Source organism: Aspergillus glaucus (assembly GCF_001890805.1).
Source record: "Aspergillus glaucus CBS 516.65 unplaced genomic scaffold ASPGLscaffold_6, whole genome shotgun sequence".
Taxonomy (NCBI): domain Eukaryota; kingdom Fungi; phylum Ascomycota; class Eurotiomycetes; order Eurotiales; family Aspergillaceae; genus Aspergillus; species Aspergillus glaucus.
The window spans coordinates 23573-46268 of NW_019170458.1; the positions used below are offsets into that span (position 1 = coordinate 23573).

General features: G+C 48.2%; 9 protein-coding genes across 9 annotated transcripts; 6 read left to right on the forward strand and 3 right to left on the reverse strand.

Moving 5' to 3' along the window:
* Window positions 1–3746: 3746 nt before the first annotated feature.
* ASPGLDRAFT_80771 (uncharacterized protein) lies at window positions 3747–4241 on the reverse strand (the record flags this gene model as incomplete). Its single annotated transcript, XM_022550085.1, has 2 exons — window positions 3747–4066; window positions 4121–4241. 2 exons carry the CDS (start codon window positions 4239–4241, stop codon window positions 3858–3860), a joined length of 330 nt encoding a protein of 109 aa, XP_022402521.1. The 3' UTR covers window positions 3747–3857.
* A 385-nt stretch (window positions 4242–4626) lies between these two features.
* ASPGLDRAFT_122762 (DUF3632 domain-containing protein) lies at window positions 4627–5502 on the forward strand (the record flags this gene model as incomplete). The annotated part of the gene is made up of 2 exons (XM_022540354.1): window positions 4627–5023; window positions 5078–5502. 2 exons carry the CDS (start codon window positions 4627–4629, stop codon window positions 5500–5502), a joined length of 822 nt encoding a protein of 273 aa, XP_022402522.1.
* Window positions 5503–6867: 1365 nt separating this feature from the next.
* ASPGLDRAFT_1512561 (uncharacterized protein) lies at window positions 6868–8177 on the forward strand (the record flags this gene model as incomplete). Its single annotated transcript, XM_022542233.1, has 4 exons — window positions 6868–6948; window positions 6995–7284; window positions 7453–7751; window positions 7801–8177. 4 exons carry the CDS (start codon window positions 6868–6870, stop codon window positions 8175–8177), a joined length of 1047 nt encoding a protein of 348 aa, XP_022402523.1.
* Window positions 8178–8772: 595 nt separating this feature from the next.
* On the forward strand, window positions 8773–9230 carry ASPGLDRAFT_24023 (carboxymuconolactone decarboxylase family protein; the record flags this gene model as incomplete). Its single annotated transcript, XM_022543358.1, has 2 exons — window positions 8773–8867; window positions 8906–9230. 2 exons carry the CDS (start codon window positions 8773–8775, stop codon window positions 9228–9230), a joined length of 420 nt encoding a protein of 139 aa, XP_022402524.1.
* A 1830-nt stretch (window positions 9231–11060) lies between these two features.
* Window positions 11061–13556, forward strand: ASPGLDRAFT_106926 (uncharacterized protein; the record flags this gene model as incomplete). The annotated part of the gene is made up of 1 exon (XM_022539517.1): window positions 11061–13556. A coding segment is annotated over one exon (2496 nt), but the record flags the coding sequence as incomplete, so codon positions are not given.
* A 385-nt stretch (window positions 13557–13941) lies between these two features.
* Window positions 13942–16232, reverse strand: ASPGLDRAFT_80774 (uncharacterized protein; the record flags this gene model as incomplete). Its single annotated transcript, XM_022550086.1, has 3 exons — window positions 13942–14591; window positions 14649–16103; window positions 16152–16232. 3 exons carry the CDS (start codon window positions 16230–16232, stop codon window positions 14073–14075), a joined length of 2055 nt encoding a protein of 684 aa, XP_022402526.1. The 3' UTR covers window positions 13942–14072.
* A 397-nt stretch (window positions 16233–16629) lies between these two features.
* ASPGLDRAFT_122921 (cytochrome P450) lies at window positions 16630–18584 on the reverse strand (the record flags this gene model as incomplete). The annotated part of the gene is made up of 4 exons (XM_022540365.1): window positions 16630–17148; window positions 17211–18041; window positions 18088–18122; window positions 18176–18584. The coding sequence occupies 4 exons, from the start codon at window positions 18582–18584 to the stop codon at window positions 16630–16632; spliced, it is 1794 nt and encodes a 597-aa protein (XP_022402527.1).
* A 361-nt stretch (window positions 18585–18945) lies between these two features.
* Window positions 18946–21102, forward strand: ASPGLDRAFT_44792 (Zn(II)2Cys6 transcription factor). Its single transcript, XM_022546089.1, has 3 exons — window positions 18946–19045; window positions 19103–19147; window positions 19202–21102. Exons 1-3 carry the CDS (start codon window positions 18978–18980, stop codon window positions 20847–20849), a joined length of 1761 nt encoding a protein of 586 aa, XP_022402528.1. The 5' UTR covers window positions 18946–18977; the 3' UTR covers window positions 20850–21102.
* On the forward strand, window positions 20989–21830 carry ASPGLDRAFT_1285339 (uncharacterized protein). Its single transcript, XM_022540809.1, has 2 exons — window positions 20989–21297; window positions 21355–21830. Exons 1-2 carry the CDS (start codon window positions 21127–21129, stop codon window positions 21739–21741), a joined length of 558 nt encoding a protein of 185 aa, XP_022402529.1. The 5' UTR covers window positions 20989–21126; the 3' UTR covers window positions 21742–21830.
* Window positions 21831–22696: the final 866 nt, after the last annotated feature.

Genomic DNA, 22696 nt, shown 5'->3' on the forward strand with positions numbered 1-22696 from the left:
CCCCCCCCCGTCTTGGCATCAAGTGAGCGTATTCCCACGGCCACAGGCTTTTCCTCCACGCCAGGCCACAGGTTGACGCTAGTCTCAAATGGGACTTTTGTTGCTATTTTGTTCAATATCATCCATCTAGACACTCTCGCTGCGGTCGCTGTGGAGGGGAGCCGTTTTTGGCTCCCCCCCCCCTCAACCATCATACTCTCTCCATTTATAAGTCCCATTGTGCCAACTGTGTGCTTCCCTGCTTCCATCCTTCCTCCCATGAGCATCTCTCGCAGCGCTTCCTGTCCTTCCAAAGTCCGTCCTTATCCACGAAACTGCTGTTATCCTCACCTTCTTTATCTCCTACTCCAGGCTTTCCTTTGTTTGCCAGTTCCCCGCGGGCTGTGTCGACCATGGCGCCTCGCTCCTGACCGGTTGGATCTGACGACAAAGAGGATCAGACCGATGCCAGCTCTGACCTGACTGAGATCTTTGCAGATTACAGATCTGATAATGACTCCACCAGCGACCCGGAACTTGATAGTGAGGATTCGGATGATGATGAACCCGGCGACAATGCCTCCAATGATGAGGGTCAACTGCCTCCCTGGCAGATATTATTGGTATATTGGTGTCGACCCGGTACAGCACTGGGCAATGGATCTCAGACTTAGATGAGACTGTCCATTTCCTGTGTGCTTTTTTTTTTTTTTTTTTTTTTTTTTTTTTTGGCTGGCAGTGCAATATCCATCACAGCAAGAATGGTCAGCACTGCCCAGGCATTGGATACAAGAGCTCACTTGAGTCATTCTGGAAGTGGTGGCATCTTGTTCTGAAACAGGAGACGGTGTCAGGACTGAGCAAAGATATAATTGTCAAGGTGCAGGATGTGAGTATATAATTCCCCTTCTGCTCTGGCCAAAGAAGGAACAGCCGCCAATGGATGCGTAGGTCATTGCCATTGTCACCAAAGAGAAAGGCCTAGAGCTCGACCAGCAGCCAAAGAAGAACATGTATATTGAAGATGTTGCCAACTTTGCACGCGTTCTCTTTACCACTACTGAGATGATGTTTGACTGTGGCTGGCAGCATATTTAGATCCTTTTCTTCTGCCAGCTCGCAGCCATCACTGCAAGCCATCCAGGGGCACTGTCACAGTTGTATAAACAGCCTGTCGCAGTGGATGTTTGAACCCTTTGTTCTCTTTGTCTATGTGACGGCTCACACATGATAGCTCACATATAACGGCCCAACACCGCATCAACGGATGATACATCACAAATGCCGCTATACAACCCTGCCACCAACAACCCCTATAAAAAACCTCTTCATTATCCAGATAGATTTCCTTTTCTCTTCTCTTCTCCAGATTCGATATTCTCGTCGATGGCTACAATAGTTTAGATAGGAACATTGATTCAATATTATCTACTATTCCGAGCCCGTGACAGTCTAGGGCTTCAACCCCCAGGACACACAGTAAATAGTTTCGTTGAGAGAAGGCTCTGTCTTCTTCTCCCTTTCCTCATGCTAGAATTCTGATAGAAGTCTACCAATAGATTGTTATTGATTGAGGCCGTCACAGGCATTCCTCCACCTTCACTATCAGGACATAGCACTCACCCTGATCTGAGATCCAGAAGGCAAGACACCCTTGGTTGTTTATTTTCTTGAAGCTGGACTTTACGGAAGTTCTTTGGGAAGAAGGCTGCATAGGTGTTCTTATTCTTGTAGCTCCTTGGGAGCCGATCAGCTGACAGAATTGGATAGGAATGAGTTTAAGATTCGAGAAATCATCTTTGATCTGACTCTGGTCCTCGGTCTGCATGTATGCTTGCTGAGTATGCTCTTTTATAACAAAGGCTTCAAGAAGATTTCTACAACTGGGCCAGTGCCACGGGCTCGGACCAGCAGATACTAACAAAATGATATTCTTATCTGAACTAGTGTAGCCATCGACGAGAATACCAAATTGTAGCTTCCAGTACCTCAGTTAGGAGGCGAGGATTTCCTCCACCTCCCACTCATCTTGATCATTAACTATGATGGGTGGTGGCGCTTCCGTCTGCTGGCCAGACAGTGGTTCTGTGGTAGTAGCTTTGCGGAGATATTCAGGGTTGATCACAGGGTGAACCTTCATAGAAGCTGGCAGTTTAATGCGGAAGGCGTTCCCTTCTTTTGCAAGAACCTGAAACGGGCCTGCCAACTGGTAGTCAAGCTTCTTGCTGGGTCATCCAGTGTTCCAGTTCTTTGTTGATACCATTACCACGTCTCCAATGCCAAAATCTACCTCTTGTCTGCTACGGTTTGTGACAGCTCAGCTCAGCGCCTTTATCGGTAAACACGATGCATCAGCATGGCAAACAGCTACTTAGCGGGGCCACACAACCCCTATAAAACATCTTCGTGTAAATAGTCTTTCTTATTCAGATCCAGAGGCTTCAGGACCACCCTGACGATTACTCGAGTGGCTCCGCGCTGCAGAAGAAGAGAAAATTTTTGATGAACATCCGGAGGATAATTACCCGATTGCTAATGACTGAGGACAGCCGTTCGTTAGGGGGAGTAATGTCACGGAACATCAACACTCGCTGGCTGTATAGAATGTTTGGCTACTTTGGCCTGTTTGGCGTAGGACATTCACTGAGCGTCGCTTGAACTCCTCGCACACACTAGATAGCTCGTCGCCGACAGGCCTGCCTCTTTTCTTTCCCTCCTCATGTTAGAATTTCGCGAGATAGTATACTAATAGATTCATATTGAACGGGACCGTTACATTAATAACCTATCTGCAGCAGACTTAGAAGACATTGCAGGTGAAGAAAGTCATGTTCAACATTTGCGGGCGCGGTTGATCAAGGAGATTAAGGATCTAGAGGCGGGAAAGAAGGTTCCTCTTTAAAGTGGTGTTTTAAACAGAAATTGTCTTGAACTTTTGTTGCAGTTCTTTCCTTAACCAGCGTTTATCGTTGCGATACGGCAATCCCTTCTGATGATGCTATAGTAGCTACGTACGAGGCAGCTGCTACGTAATGGGAATGTTGCATGGCACACGTGGACTTGGACAATCTAACTGGCAAACGTGTGCTGGCCTTCGGCACCTCACTGGCCTCTGTCTGACCATTATTTCGCATCACCAATCATGGATGAAGGTGCAGTTGTGGCCAAATCCACATGAACTCCTTAACCACGATAAACAGTGGTCTCTCTTGAATGAAGATTTGGATGGTGAAGGCATTACTGGATAAGAGATTGGGTGAGGTGGTTTTATAGAAAATGACTGGGTTGTCAGCCAACTGAAAAAAGCGGCCGACAAAAAATTGCCAGATACGTAGTTCCATATCATGGGCTACTCATAATTTTGGTGTAGTCTCGAGAGGTTCCGAACAAGTCACCGCATTATGTTAGGGCTTAATTCCCGGCCCTTGGCAATCATCATCACTGCAACGGGTCGCCGCTTCCGAACAGCTCCTATTCATCACTCAGTACTTGAGCGAGAGCAGGTTAGTATCGTTATGCTTTGGAGGGCCTGTGCCACAATTATGATGCCCTTTGTTTGAATTGCCGTGCCACACACCTCGAGTCATAAGGCCGTCGGCCACCAAAAACAGTGTTCGACATTGCCGATCTTATCGGGCCGATCAGCGAGGTGTTTGGTGACCCGTGTGTAGGTGAGTGCCTATGGGAGGTCCAGGTGCTGAACCCAAAAAACAACCATCTAGCTCTACTGTGTTAATCGGAGATATATAGTATCTAGTTTGACTTTTCGATTCATTCGTCGGGTATCAAGTAATTGTATACCAACAGAGGTAATTCAGAAATCTCAAAAACACCATCGCTATAGTACATATAATCCATGATAGTCCAATGGGAAGCTCCTAGTGCTTGCCTCCCTTTCCATGCTTCTTCCTCTCGTTCGCCTCCTTTGCCTCCTTTGACTGCTTGTCGCTCTGTTCTTTCTTCTTTCTCGCATCTTCCTCTTCCTGCTTCTTCTTGTCTTCGACATTAATGCATTTTTGGAAGGTATTACCGCCCTTGTAGACATAGTCTGAGGTCATGATAACGCGATAGGAGCCGGATATGCCCTCTGTAGCCGTGCAATCAGTACGGGTGTTTCTTATGACGAAAGGGGGAGACTTACTTCCAGAGTAGACTGGGCTGGCCAGGGGGTATTCATATAGGCCGCTGGCTCCAGGAAACATCTTCCCGCTGTCATTTCCGTATGGCTTGGGATAACTATATCCCGGTTTCTTCTGATCCATGAGTCCGTGGACCTCTCTCGCCTTGGAGATGGAGGATCTGAGAATATCTGCTTTGAAGACCTTGCCATTGCAATCAGCCTTACCAGCAGTCCGTGTTAGAGTGAACTCTTACTTATTTGGCACCATGGACCCTCTCACGAGGTTGTTAAGACTGGGCTGTGCAGTTAACCCTGAAACACTGCCCCAAGGCCAGGCGGTCTCAGCGGGCCGATCGGAGCCAACGGTACATATATACAAGCCACACGACCTCTCCCAATTCTACATATTAAATCCTTCGACATTCAAGCTTGGAGTGATTATCTGTATAGTATTCGATTTCTATTAATTCCGTCAATTTCTCTTACCATTTGTTGCCATCCCTCTAGACTCAAACCACACCATCATTATGGTCGATGAATACGGTGAATATGCCGAATACGACCCGGATTTAATACTGACTCCCGAATTCCAACTTCTCCAAAACCTCGTCAAGAACCCTAATGCCTCACCCGAAGAAGCGGTTCAGCAAGTTGTGGAACTTACAAAAACAGAAGCCTTAACTGGTAAATGGCCCAAAAATACAATCGGTGGAGATTTCACCTGGAACATTAGCCACCTTGCTCTCGATATTGCAACAAATACCAAGCCTGAGAACCAGCTTAATCTCCTTGACTTCCTGGGGAAGCTTCAGAAGGTTGCAGTCATGGATCCAAGGACAGGAGAGCAGCTGATGCATGATCATGAGAAGTTGTGGACGGAACTTCCATGTGTTGGTTACTATTCTTCTGACTTGCAAGACTTTTGTAAGTATAAATTTTCTCATATTGATCCTTAGTGGCTGATACAGATATTATTAGCGCATTTTACTCAACATACGCCTGAGGAAATAGAAAAGTGGGAGAATAGAAACACCTTTTTTGCAAGGGCTACGGCTACGTCCAAGCCCTTTGATGATAAGTCTGACAGTTTCGACCCATTGGACTTTTCTCTCCTTGCATACTTTGAATTGAATGGCGCCTTTGAGCCTGAGGATATTTATGAAACGGCTGTGCGGACAGTATGCATATGGTATATACATGCGGCTGAGAAGCTGTGGTATAATTGCAGGATGGGGAGGGATTATACCAATGAGAATACCCCTGACAGAAATTTTGATCTGAACAAATGGGAGTTTTGGAAACGGGAGTTGATCGCTGCGAGCGGTGTTTATAAGGAAGGTGGGACGCAAAAGTTGATTAAAGAGGCGATGGAGTGTATCAGTCGTGTGGATGGCTCAAATTAAATATTCTATTGTGAAGCATCCGGTGATATTTACTGCATTAATCACTACTCAGGGTGGTTGCATTTATACCTAATGCTGACCTTTCCTCATCATCTCAGATGGGAGTGAAAGCCATCCTTGACTGGGAATATGTGAAAGCGTTGAATACCATTGTACCTCATGTTAGCTTTGATGACTGGCGGCCTACGTGCCGACCTGTGTAGGTGTATGGCCTAGTGAACACGCGGTTGATCTTTGTGTACTATCTACTGCTGCAGGAATAGAAAGGTTCCTCTACTGCCAGTATCCCCTCGCAAGTAGTGCCTCCTGGGTCTCCGGGCGCAACTCCACGAGACCGAACTTATCCAGGCTCCGAAGGCAGCCAATCACCCACTCTTGACAATTCCATGTGTAGCTCTCGTTGTCGACGGGCTCATCCTGAATCGAAAATGGAAAGGGAAAGCTCCCAGGCTTCCGCAGAAATCATCTACAGTAGTAGTAAATTCCTCAGGTTTTTCGCGGCCGTGGGCTGCATGTAGCCTTCTGAGCTAGTGTATCCTGACATAGTCAACTATATACATGTGACTTTCATATTTCTTTGGTGTGTAGTTGATGGTTGATTGGTCGGTGGCCTATCGGCTAAGATAACTATATAACTGCACCTAGAATGCTACTGTCTTGCGCGGCGTCTTTCAACCTACCTTCCTTACCTTGAGGCCCTGCTCCCCCCAGCATTTCCGAGACGTTATTAAACGCGCTCCCAACCTTCCTTCGAAGCTCTTGGCGCAGTTCACGCAGTTGCGGGCAGTCTATAAGTACATGAACCACTGTTTCCTTGACACCGCATTCGCATTTGTTGTCATCCCGGAAGCGGTGCAGCTCGCCATGGGTGGTAAGCTACGAGTGACCGGTGCGGAGCTGAGTCAGTAAGTAGGCTCGATTCCGTGGCAGCGAGCTGTACAGCCAGCTGGTGTGGTTTGAGGGCAGGGCAGCGTCAATGCGGCGGAGGTGTCCCCTTTTCTTGGAGGTTTTCCATTCTCGCTCCCACTCCTTGATGATTCTGTTCTGGATATACCCTTTCTCTCGCGAGAGAAGGCGTTGGAAATGGTGCTTCTGGTCCAAACCAACTTCTTCCTTTGCCAGACGGTCTGCTGCATCATTACCGGGGTCATCACAGTGGCCCGGAACCCAATGGAGCCGCAGGGGGATCCCACGGGCTTTCAGCTCTCCCGCAGATTGGAGAATTGCCTGTATTATTATTATTATTTAATCAAGTTTGTTGTCCATACCGAGCCCTAGAGCTATGACAGACCATAATTCATGGACTCGAGGCCAGCAGCTATTCTACAGTCTCTTGTCCACTGATCCGTTGGACAACGATATTCGATGGTTGTTCTCTTCATGTTCCCCACGTACGTTGCGTTCCAACCCGTTGAAGTGGTACTGGTACGAAAAGTCGGTGCCCGCGTCTTCTTCACGTCCATAAGTTGCCCTCCTCTGGGGTATTACAGAGATTTGCCTCGGATTTGTCAGACATTGGTACGAACTCATCCCTCTGCGTCCTTTATTGGGCGCATTCGAAGGCGGCATGTTTCCAGCAGCGCTGTACATGCTTTCCTGCTGGTACCCACGCTTTGAACTTCAGCAGCGAGTTGCTCTTTTCTATTTCATTGGCACATTGGCGTCCGCGTTTACAGGAATTCTTGCCTACGGAGTCTCTGAAATGGCCAACTTAGGCTATGGGCCAGAATGGTGGGGCGCAACTAAAGAAAATGGCGGCACAATGCCCGGAATCGCAGGATGGTGATGGATTTTTATCATATTTGGCATTCTCACATGTGTCATCGCTTTAATATATTCAATTTTCATTGTCGACTTTCCAGAGGTTGAGGCAAAAGGAAGAAAACGCTGTATCGGATTTCTTTCTGAACAAGGTATGGCCTTTGTCATATCTGCCATTCAGAAAGACAGGAATGACACATATGCGGAGGGTTTCAGCATGCGTGAGTTTGTCAAACACCTCGCTGATCTCAAGGTATGGGCACATGCCTCCTTGTTTGGATTGACAACAATCACCAATTACGCGGTGGTGTATTTCTTGCCTATCATCCTCCAAGAAGGCATGGATTTCTCGGTCGTTGCATCACAGTGCTTGACTGCTCCACCATACATCCTGGGCTGTCTCTGGATGCTGGTGCTAGGGTGGCTGTCTGACAAGCTCCGACTTCGGTCTCCGTTTCTGATCCTAAACTGCATTTTGTGCATATTTGGTAAGTGAGTATCAGTCTATTAATTGATCTGTTCTGACTTTGTTTACAGGCCTTTCCCTGTTAGGCTACACGAAACACATCTCCAGCCGGATGGTAGGTGTCTCCCTTGTTACGTCTGCTGGGTCTGCGAACCTCTCATCCGCGCTTACATGGCAGGCGAACAACGTTCGTGGACAGTGGAAACGCGCAGTTACTTCTGCGCTTGCTGTAGGCGCCGGTGGCGTTAGAGGAATCGTGGGCGGCACTGTTTTCCAAACCGAGGATGCCCCAGAGTACCATCCAGGGGTCATTTCTACTTTACTCGCCAATAGCCTAATGGTTTTCATAAGCTTGTTGCTCATCCTCAAATACAAACGTGCAAACAAGAGAGCTGCGTCAGGTGGGAAGCCAATTGAGGGACTCGCATCGCTTAGGTACACTTTTTAGGTTGAACCGTGGCATATAATTCAACGTTTGCGTGGATACAATGCGTGCATATTGTAGATTATTTATCTTAACTAGGAGCTCGCACGTCGTCTCTATTTCTGAAGTCTCTTCTTAGAAAACAGTAAGTTCTCTTGGCATTGAGACAGCAATGGATCAATATGATTGTAAATAGATACAGTGGATAGCAATTATTCTACTGTTTGACAATGAGCTGACTACCGTAGCCTATTTACTATCTACTCTCGGCAGTACGGCTGTGTAAACATAAAAATACCGCTTGACTACACAAACGGCTATGACCACGTTAAGAGGTCATGAAAGGTATTACATGTCTAGCACGGCTTAACAGGTTGGCATAGTTTCTCGGTTAATGTGCACAGACTGTGTATCTACCGCAGTGAGCATGTCTGCCGAATACCGTCATTATTGGCATCGCTAGCGGTGGCCTCGGTAGAGTGCCACTTTATATTTAACCACATGCGTTCGACTATGCTGTAGCACAAAATTATCGAATCATTCTTCTGTGGTTGATTCCTAAAAAAATTCCAGATATCAAATTCAGTTCTCCCTTCCGAAAAGCCGTGCCAACAAAATCATGGCTCAACAGCCCTCTGACCAGGTGCTCCTAGGAGCTCAGATGAGGAGAGAATTCATGGGGAAGAGTTATCATCTAAATTGTAAAAGAATGTCGTAAGTGCCATTCGAAGATTGATCTCATATCAAGGCAGGTGGCTGATTATTCCTCAGAAAGATGATATCTTTAGCAACACAAGCCGGGAATATATTGTAGAGGTCTGCTTTTCGAGCTATGCGCGTCCAGGCCTGAAGTTTCGCGACCGCTCTTTGATGAATATTGCGATCCTTACAGCCCTTAATAGAGGACCAGAGCTGCGTATACATATCACTGCCGCACTTCACAATGGTCTTACAGAAGAGGAGATATGCGAGGCCTGCAGACACACGATGGTTTATTGTGGTGTTCCCGCCGGCAGGGATGCACTTTTAATTGCGAGTGATGTTGTTAGCTCTGTGGATAATCAACGCAAGGCTTAGGGCACATTGCTGATTGCGAAGAGTATTAGCCCAACGACATTGGAAAATCAACAGGGAGTTCATGAATAAATGCAATTTCCAAATAAGGAGCCCTCTTTAAGGCTGAAAGCAACGGCTTAGAATTGGAAGATTGTTTATTCCGCGTAAAATACATCTCATATCAGTTAGTTGCCTTTGACGTGTGTAGTTGCCGTCATGCTGTTTAACCAGTGGAGCATTACAAAGCCATATAGCTGCGGAAGAGGTATATCAGGACAATTATTTTGGAGTCATACATAAGTCCCTGCCTCGAACCGTATTTTTTTCAACGACATTTCCCAACCAAAAGGTTTCACCAATATGATATGGGTTCTATACCAAGGTCCGGAGGCAGTGGCAACTGGTCCATACAGGAGATGGGGCCCATAGGAAGGGTAGACAGACATACCACAAAGCCATCAGGCAGGCAAAATAGGAGTGCTGGGAGGCCTTCCTCCAAGGGCTCAACCCCCACAACGCCAGACGACTCAGCCCGGTGCTGATTAGCACTCAAGTACACCAAACCCCAGGACCAGGGGGCCACACCTGCCCTTTACCGATCACTAGAGGACAGGCAAACAGCCACCACATTCCAGGAAAAAGAGGCTATAATTAGAAAGGCTGCATTCCCCCAAGCCCCCCAAGTGATCGCCCAATGCAATGCCCCCGTTAGGGAAAACTCACATAGAAGCTACGGAGCAGGCAATCCAAAAGGCCCTGGAATAGGCCGCCTCAACTTTGGAGGATCCCCAAACCACCATAAAAGCCTCTAATGACTTACAAAATGTACTGTTCGATTGCAAAAGGTTTCATTTTGTGGGTGCAGATTTGAGGCTTAATTTGAATATTGCGATGGAGCGTATATGCACCGATTTGCCCGATAGACTTTTCCGATATCTACAGCTTATACACCCAAGTCTCAGCTAGTTCTGTGCAAGAATGCCGCAATTCGACGGTACATCTCGACCGGGTTGGAGTACATAGGGAAGTGCCCGCTCTCCGGAATCTCCGCGAGCTCCACGCCCTCCCCCTCCCTCTCTCCCCTCTCCACCCATTGAATTTCCTTTTTCTGCCAAAGGCAGCACCTCATTTTGGGCAGACTCCCGCGTGGGAGTATCGCCAGTGTGTATGATAGAATTAGCTTAGCTACTAGATAGGCGATTCCGCTTCGCCTGTCGTATGTTCCGTTTCGGGACTGATGAAAGTCAAGGTGGATTAAGAGTCGGCCTGATTACCGAGGCCGACAGATTCCTCATATACGGACACCGTAGCCATATGCTTTAGATAGCTAAGCATTCATTCTATCGTCTATGGTGTCTATAGATGTCAATGTCATCCTCTTTTAGTGATAGCCTCGTGCAGTCCGGATAATCGACTCCCCGACTTCCCCGACACGGAGTTTAACCGCTACATTGGTTTATCCGTTTCAATCCATCACATGATGTCACCTGATCCCCGCGTCCCAAACGGGTTTAGCGCAGGCCCCTTTGGAGATCAACCAGCGTCATGTTTGTTCCTCTTCTTCCACTGACTCACTCAAACAACTCTTGACTGTGTTTGCTTGCTCTTCTTCAAAATGCAGCTGGCTTGGTAATTCAGCCATTGCGTTATTCTTCTACTTGCTGTTCCTATCTGCAGGTGTGACTCTTCTTGTTTGCCAATTCCACCGGCATCTTCTCTCGCGAACGAGTCCCTCAAAATGAATCTGTCGTTACTTGACTCTGGAGGATTTGCATTAACTTTATTCTCTCGCATATCGCGGCGTGGTTGATTATCGTGATATCACCGTACATTGCTTTCAGATTACTGAAAATGGCGTCCATATTCACCTTCGATCCTGATCCTCCGCGGGTCTCTTCGCCGTGGTCGATATCGGAGTCCTCTACGCCCCAGCCTACCTCTGCCGGTAATCGACTGGCTATTAGAACACGTTCTAGCGCGACACTGCGCAGTGCAGACCATGACTCTTTGTCTGACTATGGGATATCGAAATTGGATCCGGAGCCTCAGGAGGGTCCGACCGAATATAAGCTACATCTTCTTCTGCGGCCTCGTCGATTGTACACGTCTATGTCTACGGGACATGTCGTGGCGGGGTCGTATCACTCCCGGGCGAGCTTGTCAACTTCGTTCCCTACAACACCGTCTAGTTATGAGACCGCCATGAAACCACAGCAAACCCGGTCGACGCACAGTCGGCAAGAGCGGCTGCAGCATCTGACGACGCAGCTGCTGTGGCGGTTGCAGCAGTCGTCGCCGTTTCATTCGTCTACCGCCACTAATAATCTCGTGCTGCCTGTTCTACCTGACATGGTATCGCAGTCGGATGCTCCGCAGAGGCCGGCACGATTGCTTCCTGGGCTTGAGGAGAGTCAGGGTGCGTTGTATGAGATCGGGGTTGCGGATGATGGGACTTTTGTTGGGCTTACCCAGGACGAGCTGGAGGAGAGTTTGAGCAACTTGCAGATTATGGCGGGTAGCTTGGGCTGTAAGGTGGATGTTCTGCGAAGGGTTGTTGTTGGTGAATGTGAGTGGGAAGGCGACTCGGTCGAGTCTCATGTAGAGGATCTCTGGGTTGCAGAGGCACTTGTCAGTCCGGATCTGGATTATTACCGCGCAGCGCCGGCAGAAGGTGACGCATCTGGGGCGACTGAAAAAAAGTCTGTTTCGGAAGACGACCATTCCAGCACTGAGCAGATTCGCGTATCCATCACTGGTCCCAGTATCGCTGGCAAATCCTCCCTGTTGGGTACGCTGACGTCTTCCTCGCTGGACAATGGAAGAGGAAAAAGCAGGCTGAGTTTGCTCAAGCATCGACACGAGATTTCTTCTGGAATCACCAGTTCTGTTGCGCAGGAGTTGATCGGATACACGGGTGATTCCTCTGGCTCGGTCGATGCGATCAACTATGCGTCTGGAAACGTTGCTGCATGGGATGACATCCATGCTGTGTCGACGGGCGGTCGTCTAGCCTTTGTTTCTGATCTTCCCGGCTCTGTGCGTTTTTCGAAATCTATGCTCAGAGGGCTGATTAGCTGGGCTCCTCACTGCGTGATACTCTGCATTCCCGCCAATTGCGACGATGGGACTACGTCAGGTAGCGACAGCAAGCCCGCAGAGCAAACTACGGAAATCGACCTAGCTCTGTCATACTTGGAACTCTGCATTAAACTCGAAGTACCTATTTTAATTGCTATCACCAAGATGGACCTCGCTTCTCGTGTGGGATTGAGAAATACGCTCTCCAAGGTTCTGTCGGTGTTGAAGCTTAGCGGCAAAAAACCAGCCATGCTACCTGTGTCAGGTTTAACAGACAAGGTTGCAGGTCTCCAGCGAATCGGGACAGCGGAAGGCGGGGAAGTGAGAAAGGTCATTGACGCTATGGCTGGTGATACGCTACTGACAGTACCTATCGTTCTCACAAGTGCTGTCGACGGCTCCGGGATAGAGAAGTTACATGCTTTTCTACGATATCTTCCAGTCCCAGCGAAGCCTTCACTGCGGACTATCGATTTGTCAAAGGCGCAATCGCAATCACCCACTGGCAATGTATTCGACATTGACGAGGTATTTGCTATACCGCCGTCGAAGGTTTACTCGATATCGTCGGACCAGACGCCAAAGGAGAACCAGGGCGTTGTTCTATGCGGTCTCGTACGTTACGGTGCCATTTCGATAGGCGATGAGCTGGTTGTTGGGCCGTTATTGACAAACCCGCACTGGCAGCATGTCCGCGTTGTCAGCGTCAGAAATCTTAGACTACCTGTTCGCAAACTCACAGAGGACCAAGTTGGGACTATTGGTATTGAACCTATTTCACAGCCAGACGAACCATCACCGCACCTCGGCCGGATACGAAAAGGGACGGTTCTAGCCAGTCTGCCAGACCCAGTGCCACTTCACACCGGCTTCGTTGCTACATTCTCCTCCAGCGAATTCGCATCAGCAGATTCCCCACCATTACTTCTTGGTGGAAACGCCATCGTCTACATCGCCAACATCCGCACAGCAGTAAAAGTGACCTGTGTTGAACTAGCTGAAAACGAACTAGTCTCGACCCCGCCATCACCAGCTGAACCCGAATTCTTCCGTTTCGACGGCGATCCAGACCGCGGACAAACCAATGGCGATTCCCCTGAACGCCGCAATGCAGATGTCCAGAAGGTTATCGACTCAACGGATACCGCTGAGGAGGATGTCCATATTACATTTTCGTTTGTCACGTCCTTGGAGTGGGTAGAGATTGGGTCGAGGCTACTTGTTATGCCTGGTGTTTCAACATCGGCATCGTCTATGCCTGCGTCGGGGTCGGGGTCTGGTGGACTTTCGGGGTTGGAGGGGTTTGTGGGGAGGGTTAGGGGTGTTGTATGATGGATATGTGACTATGAGGTTATTTGCTTATGCTATTTATTTTGGACTGTTTTTCATTTTGCTTGTTTCTTTATTTCAGAAACTGCTGGTCCAGCGTTTCTTTTTGTTAGATTGCTCTTATTTCTCGCAATACATGGCAATAATGATATCCTACTTGCTCGAAGTACTGTTCTTACATTGGATTGACGTTCTCATGGCTGGCACGTGTATCCGGGGTATTATTACATAGTTGATAGATCCCTGGGTCTTCTGAATGGAGATGGGAGATAGCTACAGGCCTGTGGGTGTACAAGGGAATTCACAATTCCACCTTAGCTCACAGCTTCAACTTCGATTCCTTCATTCAATCAAATGACCATTCTCCAACGACCGAGAAGAATGACATCTCTAGCAAAACAGGGCAAGTTTCTCCAGCAACACAAACCTTTAACACCAAGAAATAAAAAAGGGCAATCATAGTTCACCATGCCGCGCCTTGAAAATCTCAGCTTTATCATCATTAAATGACACTCGCAGCCAGAACTTCCCCCCCAAGCCCTGCTCACTATCCTCCTCCTCTTCCTCCTCCCCATCATCAAACCATACAGGCTCATCCAGAACCGGAACCCCTTCATCGTCCGAGTCTAGGAAGACTTCATTGTCCACTGGGAGCGGGGGATCACTCTCGTCGTCGGAATCGAAAGCAACTGGGATGTCAGTTACCGTATTAGACATGTCATCTTCTGTAGCTGATGCATCATCATCATCATCATCATCATCATCATCATCGATGGGCTCGTCTCTGGCAATCTCGTAGCACTCATCTAGGATTCCGATGTAGGTAAGTGGGAGGCAAGGCATTAGGGTGATCATGTCCAGGAGCCGGTGGGCGAGGGTATTTTCAGTTTGGCGTATACTCTCGAGGTTATTAATTGTGCCGATGTGCAAGGCGCGGAGATTGGGAAGATTCGGGAGTCGTTGTACGAGAAAGTCCTGTGTCATTTAATGTGTTAGTACAAACGAAGATAGAATGGAAGGTTACGCACGCACCCAGTCTCTTGAATCAATGCCCATGTGCAGCTCGCAAAGCTGTGACATTTTTCTGCTTGTGATGAAAGTGAGCATTTCTCGGTTAAAACGCCACGGAGTTGAGATCCAGTGGTGCTTCTCAAAGACATTGACTAGGACTTTCTTCAAAGTCTGTCGGTGTCTACGGAGTATGAGTCGGTAGAATGTGTTGAAGCTGATACCGGACTCTCTGTGTACGTTCCCATGTAGAAATATGGCTTTGAGTGTGTTCGGCGCAAGAGTGTCCTTTATGAATGACATGAAATAAGGCGAGATGCAGTCTATGTGCAGATGCTTGAGTTTTAAGGGGAAGTTGGTGGGTGCTCCTCTTGGAGCATACCGACGACGGAGGTTTCTCCACAGTTTCTCATGTCTACCACATTTCAAGAGGGTGAGCCTGACCATTCTCGTCCAATCAATAGCTTGCATCATAATCGGGGCAGAGAGGGTAATTCGCTCTAACTCCAAGACCTCGAGGTTTAGGGAGACATCAGAACTCGGTTCCAGGGCATCAGATGTCTTTCTCAACCCTGGCAAGATAGTATCTTGAAATGAGCCTGTGAGAACCTCAAGGACACCACCAAGCTTGGGCCATTTTGAAGACGCAAGAGATGAATGTTTTGGCGGATTCGACCAAATCGCATTTTGGGCCATGCACTTAATGCTGATGCGTAAAGCTCTGAGCCGATTCCGTGAGCGCTCTATCAGCACAGCCATTTCTTCTAGATAAGATGGTTCGTCGATATCCAGTACCGTTAAACTCTTCAGGGGAGGTAAGATAGATAGGGTTGGATATTCAACACGAAGATGTCGCTTGGCCAATTTCTGGCGAAGGGTCTCTATATTTCTACCAAACAGGTCAAATGAGGAAAATTCGTGAAATCGGACCCAGACGCACCCCAGACGACATTCGTGTCCTGGACGATCTGCTAATGATGCAAGTGCAGGCCACGCATATTTCATGGTTCCTTTCGACGTGTTCCAGATAAATTTCTTCAGATTAACCATTTTAGGCACTGTCAACGCGATCATTTTGCCTTGCACCCTGTCTAATTTCATAGGATCCCAAGAGTGGTATAGACCGCAGTCAGCTGGATCGTCCAAGACAGTAAATTCTCGGGTATATTGGGCATAATTATTTCCCCGTCTTAATTTTTGCTTGAGCTTGGCTGCGGGTTCCGGTAGTGAACACTTCTGAGGCCGCTGATGAGAGTCTGATTCTAATTGGCCTGACTGGAAAAGATCCTCGCCCATGGCCAATGTTGCCAGAGTAGAGAGTGTAGGGTTTACTTCGCTAGGACATTGCAATTGGTCCGAGCGAGTTGTACAAGGGTTGACCCATACAACCGCGAGCTTGGAATATAGCACAGGAATAACCACCGCATGAAGAATGGAGCAGGCAAGAGCCATTGATGCCAGATCATTTTGTGATGTAGCCTAATGGGAGTCAGTCAATCATGAATCGAGACCAACTAATTCGCGTACCTGGTCGGCAATCTCTCTCAAAATTTCTGCTGGTAGATCGAGCAGGTTATTCTTGCATCTTGATTCCACCGCATCTTCCATTATCGGCCGCTGGGATGAGTTCATTGTACTCCGTAGTTGTAGGTATCCGGGATTATTTTTCGTTTCTCAATCCTGATAGTCGAAGTGTATGAGAAGACTGGAGGGCGCACACCGATTCTGATATACCATATTCAACTTATTAGTTTACTTGTAAGTTTTAACCTTTTTACAACTGCCTAATAATATCCGGTTCTGTACTCCGTTTGCGTGAAGGGCGGCAGCCTGCCCTGGTGCCTGATGTTTTGACACCTGAGTCTCCCCCAAATGTGACAAATATGTGACGATGGTGATGTTTGTTCGGATACATGTAGACGTGCATATCAATATCATAGGGCGGTACATAAATCTATCATAAAAAAACTAATTTCCAAAACCTAGAATCTAGAAAGCACTTAGACTAACGCCTCTCAAACCTCAACGGCAGATCATCCCTCATTCCCAGCGTCAAAAATGCCGAACTCTCCTCCAGCGCCTTCTCAGCCCTCTCCCTCGCCCCCTCATCCCCCGCCAACCTAACCCTCCACCGCCAAAAAACAACACTCAGCGCAGCCACAAACTCCACCTCCGCAAACTTCTTCCCCATACACGCTCTACTCCCATCACTAAAAGGAATGAATGCGTCGCGGACGGGCTTATGCACAGTTTCAAAATCTAGTCCTGCGACGGATAGCCCCTCGACGCCATCGTTTTTTGCGAGGAAGCTGGCTGTGTTGCGTTTGTCCCAGCGGGATGGGGAGAAGGTTGTTACGTCGGGGCCCCAGTATTCGGGGGAGTAGTGGAGGGCGTTTGCGTTTAGGGATATTGGGACGTTGGGTGGGAGGGTGTAGGTGATTGAGGCGTGGGTTATGGGGGCGGGGGAGTGGGAGGTCCATTTTGGGAGGGTTACTACTGGGGGGTAGAGGCGGAGGGTTTCCAGCTGGCCATCTATTAGCGAGTGTTTATTGAGATGAGGGCGAGAGGGTAAGAGGGGGAGGATACCATAACGCAAAGCGGAGTGGTCAACTTAGGAAACACCCGGGCGTAGTCCCATTTCGCTGGATCTTCAGGCTCATCGGCAACAGCTTCCCTAATACCCTCGTACAACCAATCCTGGATATCCTGATGCATGGCAAGCAGTACAAATGCGAACTGCAAACTCGTCGAAGACGTCTCATGTCCAGCAATCGTGAACATGAACAAATTCCCCAGGATCTCCTGATCTGACAGACCAGCGCCGTATTTCGACTTTGTGCCTTCGTTCCCTTGTTCTTCTCGTCGCGCGCGAACTAAACCCGCTAGGAGGTTGTGTGCGTTACTTTCTTCTTCCTGGGACATGGTGATGAGTGCGCGGAGGTATTTGCCTAGATTGTGGTATGCTTTTAGGGGTGTTTTGAAGAACGGTCGAAGGATGCGAGATAGCCATTTCGGGAGGATGCCAACGGCTAGGAAGATTGAGGTTAGATTGGGGCCTATATACTCCGCTACGGAGCGGAATGTAAAATCATAGCCTGGTGGTGGTGTAGCAGAATCTCTGAATTGGTCATGCACAGTTTCCTTTTCTATTGTGTTTCCTAGGTATGGTTTGAAAGGGAGATGTACACCGAATCCCGCACCGCAGAAGATGTTAAGGGTTAATTTTGTGATGTCGTTTTGGAGGCCAGGGATTGTGAGATCGGAGTTGGGATCCTTGGTGCTGGAGTATTGGTCTACCCAGTGGGCTATCATTTCGATAGTTTGACGGATGCTTTCTTGCCAGACTAGCGCGTTGTTCTTTTCGTTGAAGGAGGATTGGGTGTAGCGGCGGTGGCGGGTCCATTCTTTTTCTTCGCTCTATTTATGTTAGCATGTTCTTTGTATCTCTATATGGTCTACTCACAGTAAGAACATTCGAGCCATATATCTCCATTCCCTCTGTTATAATCAGCCCCAACCACGATAATATAATATCAAATAGGAAGACCCACCATACTGATGACTCGGCTTCGGAAACCTCTGCCTCTGCCTACAAACCTGCGCAATAACCTCTGCATCCCCAACCTGACAACTCACCGACCCCGGTGTAACAATCAAGTAAACACCCCCATACTTCCTCGTCAACCGATCCTTGACCGTCCACCGGAACTTAAACCCGCTGTCGTACACATAATCCGCCAAGTTCGCAGGGAACCATTTTTTCACTAGGCTCTGGAAGCTCCGGGTTTCGAGGAGGCCGAGCCAGAGGACGTTGACTTCGGAGACGGGGAAGATATAGTAGGGGAGTTTGATTGAGCGGGCAAGGCGGATGTTGTGGAGGAAGTTGAAGAGGGGGCGGAGGGCGGTGAGGGTGAGGAGGATGAGGGCGAGGACGAGGAGGATTATGGTGACGATAGTCATGGTGTTGATGTTGGGTAAAGAGATGTGTGTGGTTTGAGGTGATGATCCTGCAGAGGATGCCTTCTTATATGGTCTATGCCGGGCAATAGTGGTTTCTCGTATACTTCGTACACCTCGCACATCTTGTACAACCTGCCGCGACCAGCACTTCAGTCGCCATAGTCGTGTTTATCGCAACTAAACAGAATAAGCATAATCCACCATGTATACGAATGGACTAATCACAAACCCTAAGTATAAATAGAACCCCAAAATCGGAATAGCGTTTCAGCCTTATCTTGTCTTACGTCACGTGTCGTCCAACAGACGATTGCCAGAGACGATGCGCTTCATTTGCACTGCTAAGTGAGAATGGTAATTTATTTGATTTGAAATCGACATCAGTGTGTCAAGATGGACGGTCCAGTGAAGAGATCCCGAGCGAGTAAGCCCAAAGCGCGGACAGGTTGTCTTACCTGCAAGTCAGTCACCGAGGCCAACTGATAACAATAAACACTAAACAGTCCAAATGGAAATAGGGCACGCAGAATCAAATGCGACGAGGGAAAGCCGGAATGCAATCGGTATGACGTGTCATAACCCAATCATCCCAGGACTCGAACTGATAATGCATGCAGTTGTAAAATCGGCGGCAGAAAATGTGATGGCTATCTCCCAGCCCAAGGGGAAATGCTTGCAATAGTACCCAAGCAGCTTATCGATGTGTCGACTGTCACGTTGCCAGGCGAGTCGCGTGCCCTGGAATTCTTCTTTCATAAGAGTGCGCCGCTGCTGGCGGGTTTTTTTGAGGGTTCGTTTTGGAATGGAAGTGTGTTGCAGCTTAGTCTTACGGAGCCGGCTATTCGGCAGGCTATTGCGGCTATCGGGTCTGTTCATGAAGAGCAGGGGTTGAAGAGATATCAGGGTGGCAGTGGCAGCAGTACAGGGTTCGAAACTTCCGTGCAACTGTACAACCGGGCGATTCGGTTCGTTATCGCGAGGGCAGAGGTGGATCCAAATGCAATTCCCGCGGTGACGATGGCAAGTATCCTGTTTACTTGTTTTGAGTTTCTTCGCGGTAATGCTCCAGCTGCGGCATCGCACATCACCAGCGGTGTACGTCTTTTACAAGAGTGGCGCGAAAAGACAGGGACTCGACCAGTGGGCCCTTGGGGTCAATCACATAAGTCATTCGAATCACACTTCATGGAAACAGAGCTTGCGCCAATTCTGAGTCTCTTCAACCTCAACACATGCGAGTTTGGTCCCGGCCAGCGCAGCCGGATTATTCTCAATGCGGTCGACAAGCAGGGTTTTCTCGTGCTCGCTGACAAGTTCGAAACCCTCCGCGAAGCACGCGTCGCACTCGTAGACCTGGTCACCTCAACATCCGTGCTATTCGGTAACATGGACGAGAGCGTTGGTAAAGGGCAGCTCCCGGATACCAATCTCGTGAAAGTCTTCAGTGGCATCCGCAACAACCTGGATCGGTGGAAAGTCAACTTTGAGGACCTCGTTGACCGCAAAGAGGCAATGTGGGATAAGAAGCAAAGGAGCGCTGCGGACAATATCCGTATCATGTGGTGTAGTACGGATATAGGCATTTTTTCCTATGCCGTGGAAACCGAAACCGCTTGGGATGCGCACCGGGATAGCTTTGAAGAGATCCTCCGCTTATCAGAATCACTCATTTCAGACACGGATCGCTACCCGGATGACCTGTCCAAGACGCTCAGTCTGGACCTGGGATTGGTATTCCCTTTGCACGCCGTTGCCTGGAAATGCCGCTGGCCGCGTCTCCGTCGTCGGGGACTGGACCTTTTGCTTCGAAGTCCGAAACGGGAGTGGCTGCTTGATGCAGAGAGATACCACGCGCTGTTCACACGGGTCATGGAGATTGAGGAGTCCGCTCTGTCGGTCTCTCATATGGATGCTCCGGATGCAAGCGAAGAGGACTTTCTCCCACCCGAACGCGCACGCATCCACGACTTCTACTGCCAGCCCCTTCCCAATGGCACCACGTCAAATCCATGCAAGACGTATGCATTACACGCCGTGACTTTCGAAACTAAGCCCGACGGCCCACATGGGGAACCGCGGTACCACACCGAGAGTATTTGGATGCCGACTACTACCACTCGGATATTAGGCAAAGGAGAGCAGGGAGACGTAGAGGCGATTGCACCATTGATGAATCTGCTGTCCACTAAACAGTGGGCGAAGCCTGAAGTGACAGATATGCAGACGGCGAGTTTGTTGAAGGGTGTTGTTTTTGGGTTAGACTAATTTGTCGATGCCTCGATTCCTGAAGTTCCTGATCACCGATTTTTTTGTTTTCTTTCCTATCATGGCAACCTTATTTCAACCACTCTCTACTACTTGTATACATTTTTAGCATTTTGCATATACCATTGATTGCCGAATACTCTGGGCAGTCATTCTTCAGCAGTGTCGCACTAATTGATCAATTGAGTGTGTGCTGCTCCTGGAGTCTCCTGTTTCCGGTTCTTGTTTGATTGTTTATATCATTCGACCAAACACTTAATACTTCTCATTTCCAAGGATGAGCCGTGCTGCACTCCGGCGGTCGAAAAGACTCAAAGAAGATGTAGGGGAGAATTCAATTAGCAGTGGTCGGGAAGAGGATACAGATGACGACGTGTACTTGGGACAGAGAAAGAAAAAGAACATACTTGATTTACCAACAGAGATGTTGACGGAGATTCTCAACCTTGTAAGTAAGGGAGGTTTCTACTTGCAGCCGGCTCTCATGCTAATTGGCACTCGGTAGCTGCATTGGAAAGAAGATTTGATAGGGTTGTCTGAGACTTGCTCCGTTTTCCATGCCCTGGTCATGCCTGTTCTATATTCTGAACTTGTAGTTTTATGGCCTGGCCATGAACCTAATATTTTAGGATTGCCTTATTGGGACCGAACGAAAGACCCTGTGCTCTCGTTCTTGGCAATATTGCTTATGAGTGAGGAATTGGAATGGGCTCTCGCCGACGTCGTGGTCGCAAGGGCCGCAAGGATCGCCAGCATTTCATCCTACCGAAACCCGCAGCAAAGCTCAAGCAAAAGCTACTGCGGGGAAATAATTATGCACAGTTTACTAGAACAATTGAGTTTTAGAATGGTCCTCGCGACTGGGTTGCACTGGCACTGGCTAGAATGGTGAATCTCAAATCATTTACCTGGGATATGCCAAGGAGGCTCAAAGCAGATGTATGGTCTGCACTTTTATCAAGCGCACATAGTCGCTTTCAGGGCGTTTGGGTTCGATTCCATGAGAACTTTCGCAATTATTGGAATGATTTGAGCAATACAAATGCGCCCCAAAATTATAATGTTGAATATCCCACCTTATCTATCTTGCCTCCTTTGAAGGGTTTGACAGTACTTGCAATCGACCAAGCCTCTTATTTGGAAGAACTGGGAGAACGCTCACGAGATCGACTCAGAGCGCTGCGTATCGGCTTAGGCTGGCACGTTGAATAAAGAACATGGTCAAAGCCATCAGCGGATTCCTCTCACGTTACATCAAAATGGCCTAAGCTTGGTGGCGTCCTGAAAGTCCTCACAGGGTCATTACAGGACAATGTATTGCAAAAATTGAACAAGACATCTAAATCTCCTCTCTCCTTTAGTCTTATTTCTCAAGGATACCCTTCCGTCGAACACTCTTGAGACTGTGTTACTAGATGCATACATCAAAAGAGGCTCTGGTGTTGGCATGGACACGCTATACAAAATATTACTGCGTAGGCATCAATCAAGCCTCAAAAGAATCCGTATCGGCGTCAGAAAATACAGGGGTGGGGTTAAATATTTCTTGTTCAAACGGAAGATGCTCTCATTCATCACAAGTGGAAAGATGTCGCAACTTCGAGAGCTTTCTATGGGGATGTCTGGGAAAAAAAAAAAAATTATGGGTAGGTTTCTCGCTCATCTTAATACTTGTCACCAACACGAACTAATGGCGTTGAATATACAGGATTTTTTCCTACAACGACTTCCGAATCTCCCCAATCTCCATGTCCTTTACATCCACAACTTCTTCCAGGTTAGAAATGGACCAGTCGGGCGAGACAAGGGTGCCAATCTCGCCCAGCGAGTCTTCAACATCATTATCT

Coding starts and splice junctions, on each gene's coding strand:
- ASPGLDRAFT_1285339 (XM_022540809.1), top strand. CDS start 21,127: ATGAGCCGTGCTGCACTCCGGCGGTCGAAAAGACTCAAAGAAGATGTA. Junction 21,298..21,354: donor TGACGGAGATTCTCAACCTT/GTAAGTAAGGGA, acceptor GGCACTCGGTAG/CTGCATTGGAAAGAAGATTT.
- ASPGLDRAFT_44792 (XM_022546089.1), top strand. CDS start 18,978: ATGGACGGTCCAGTGAAGAGATCCCGAGCGAGTAAGCCCAAAGCGCGG. Junction 19,046..19,102: donor ACAGGTTGTCTTACCTGCAA/GTCAGTCACCGA, acceptor AAATGGAAATAG/GGCACGCAGAATCAAATGCG. Junction 19,148..19,201: donor GGAAAGCCGGAATGCAATCG/GTATGACGTGTC, acceptor TAATGCATGCAG/TTGTAAAATCGGCGGCAGAA.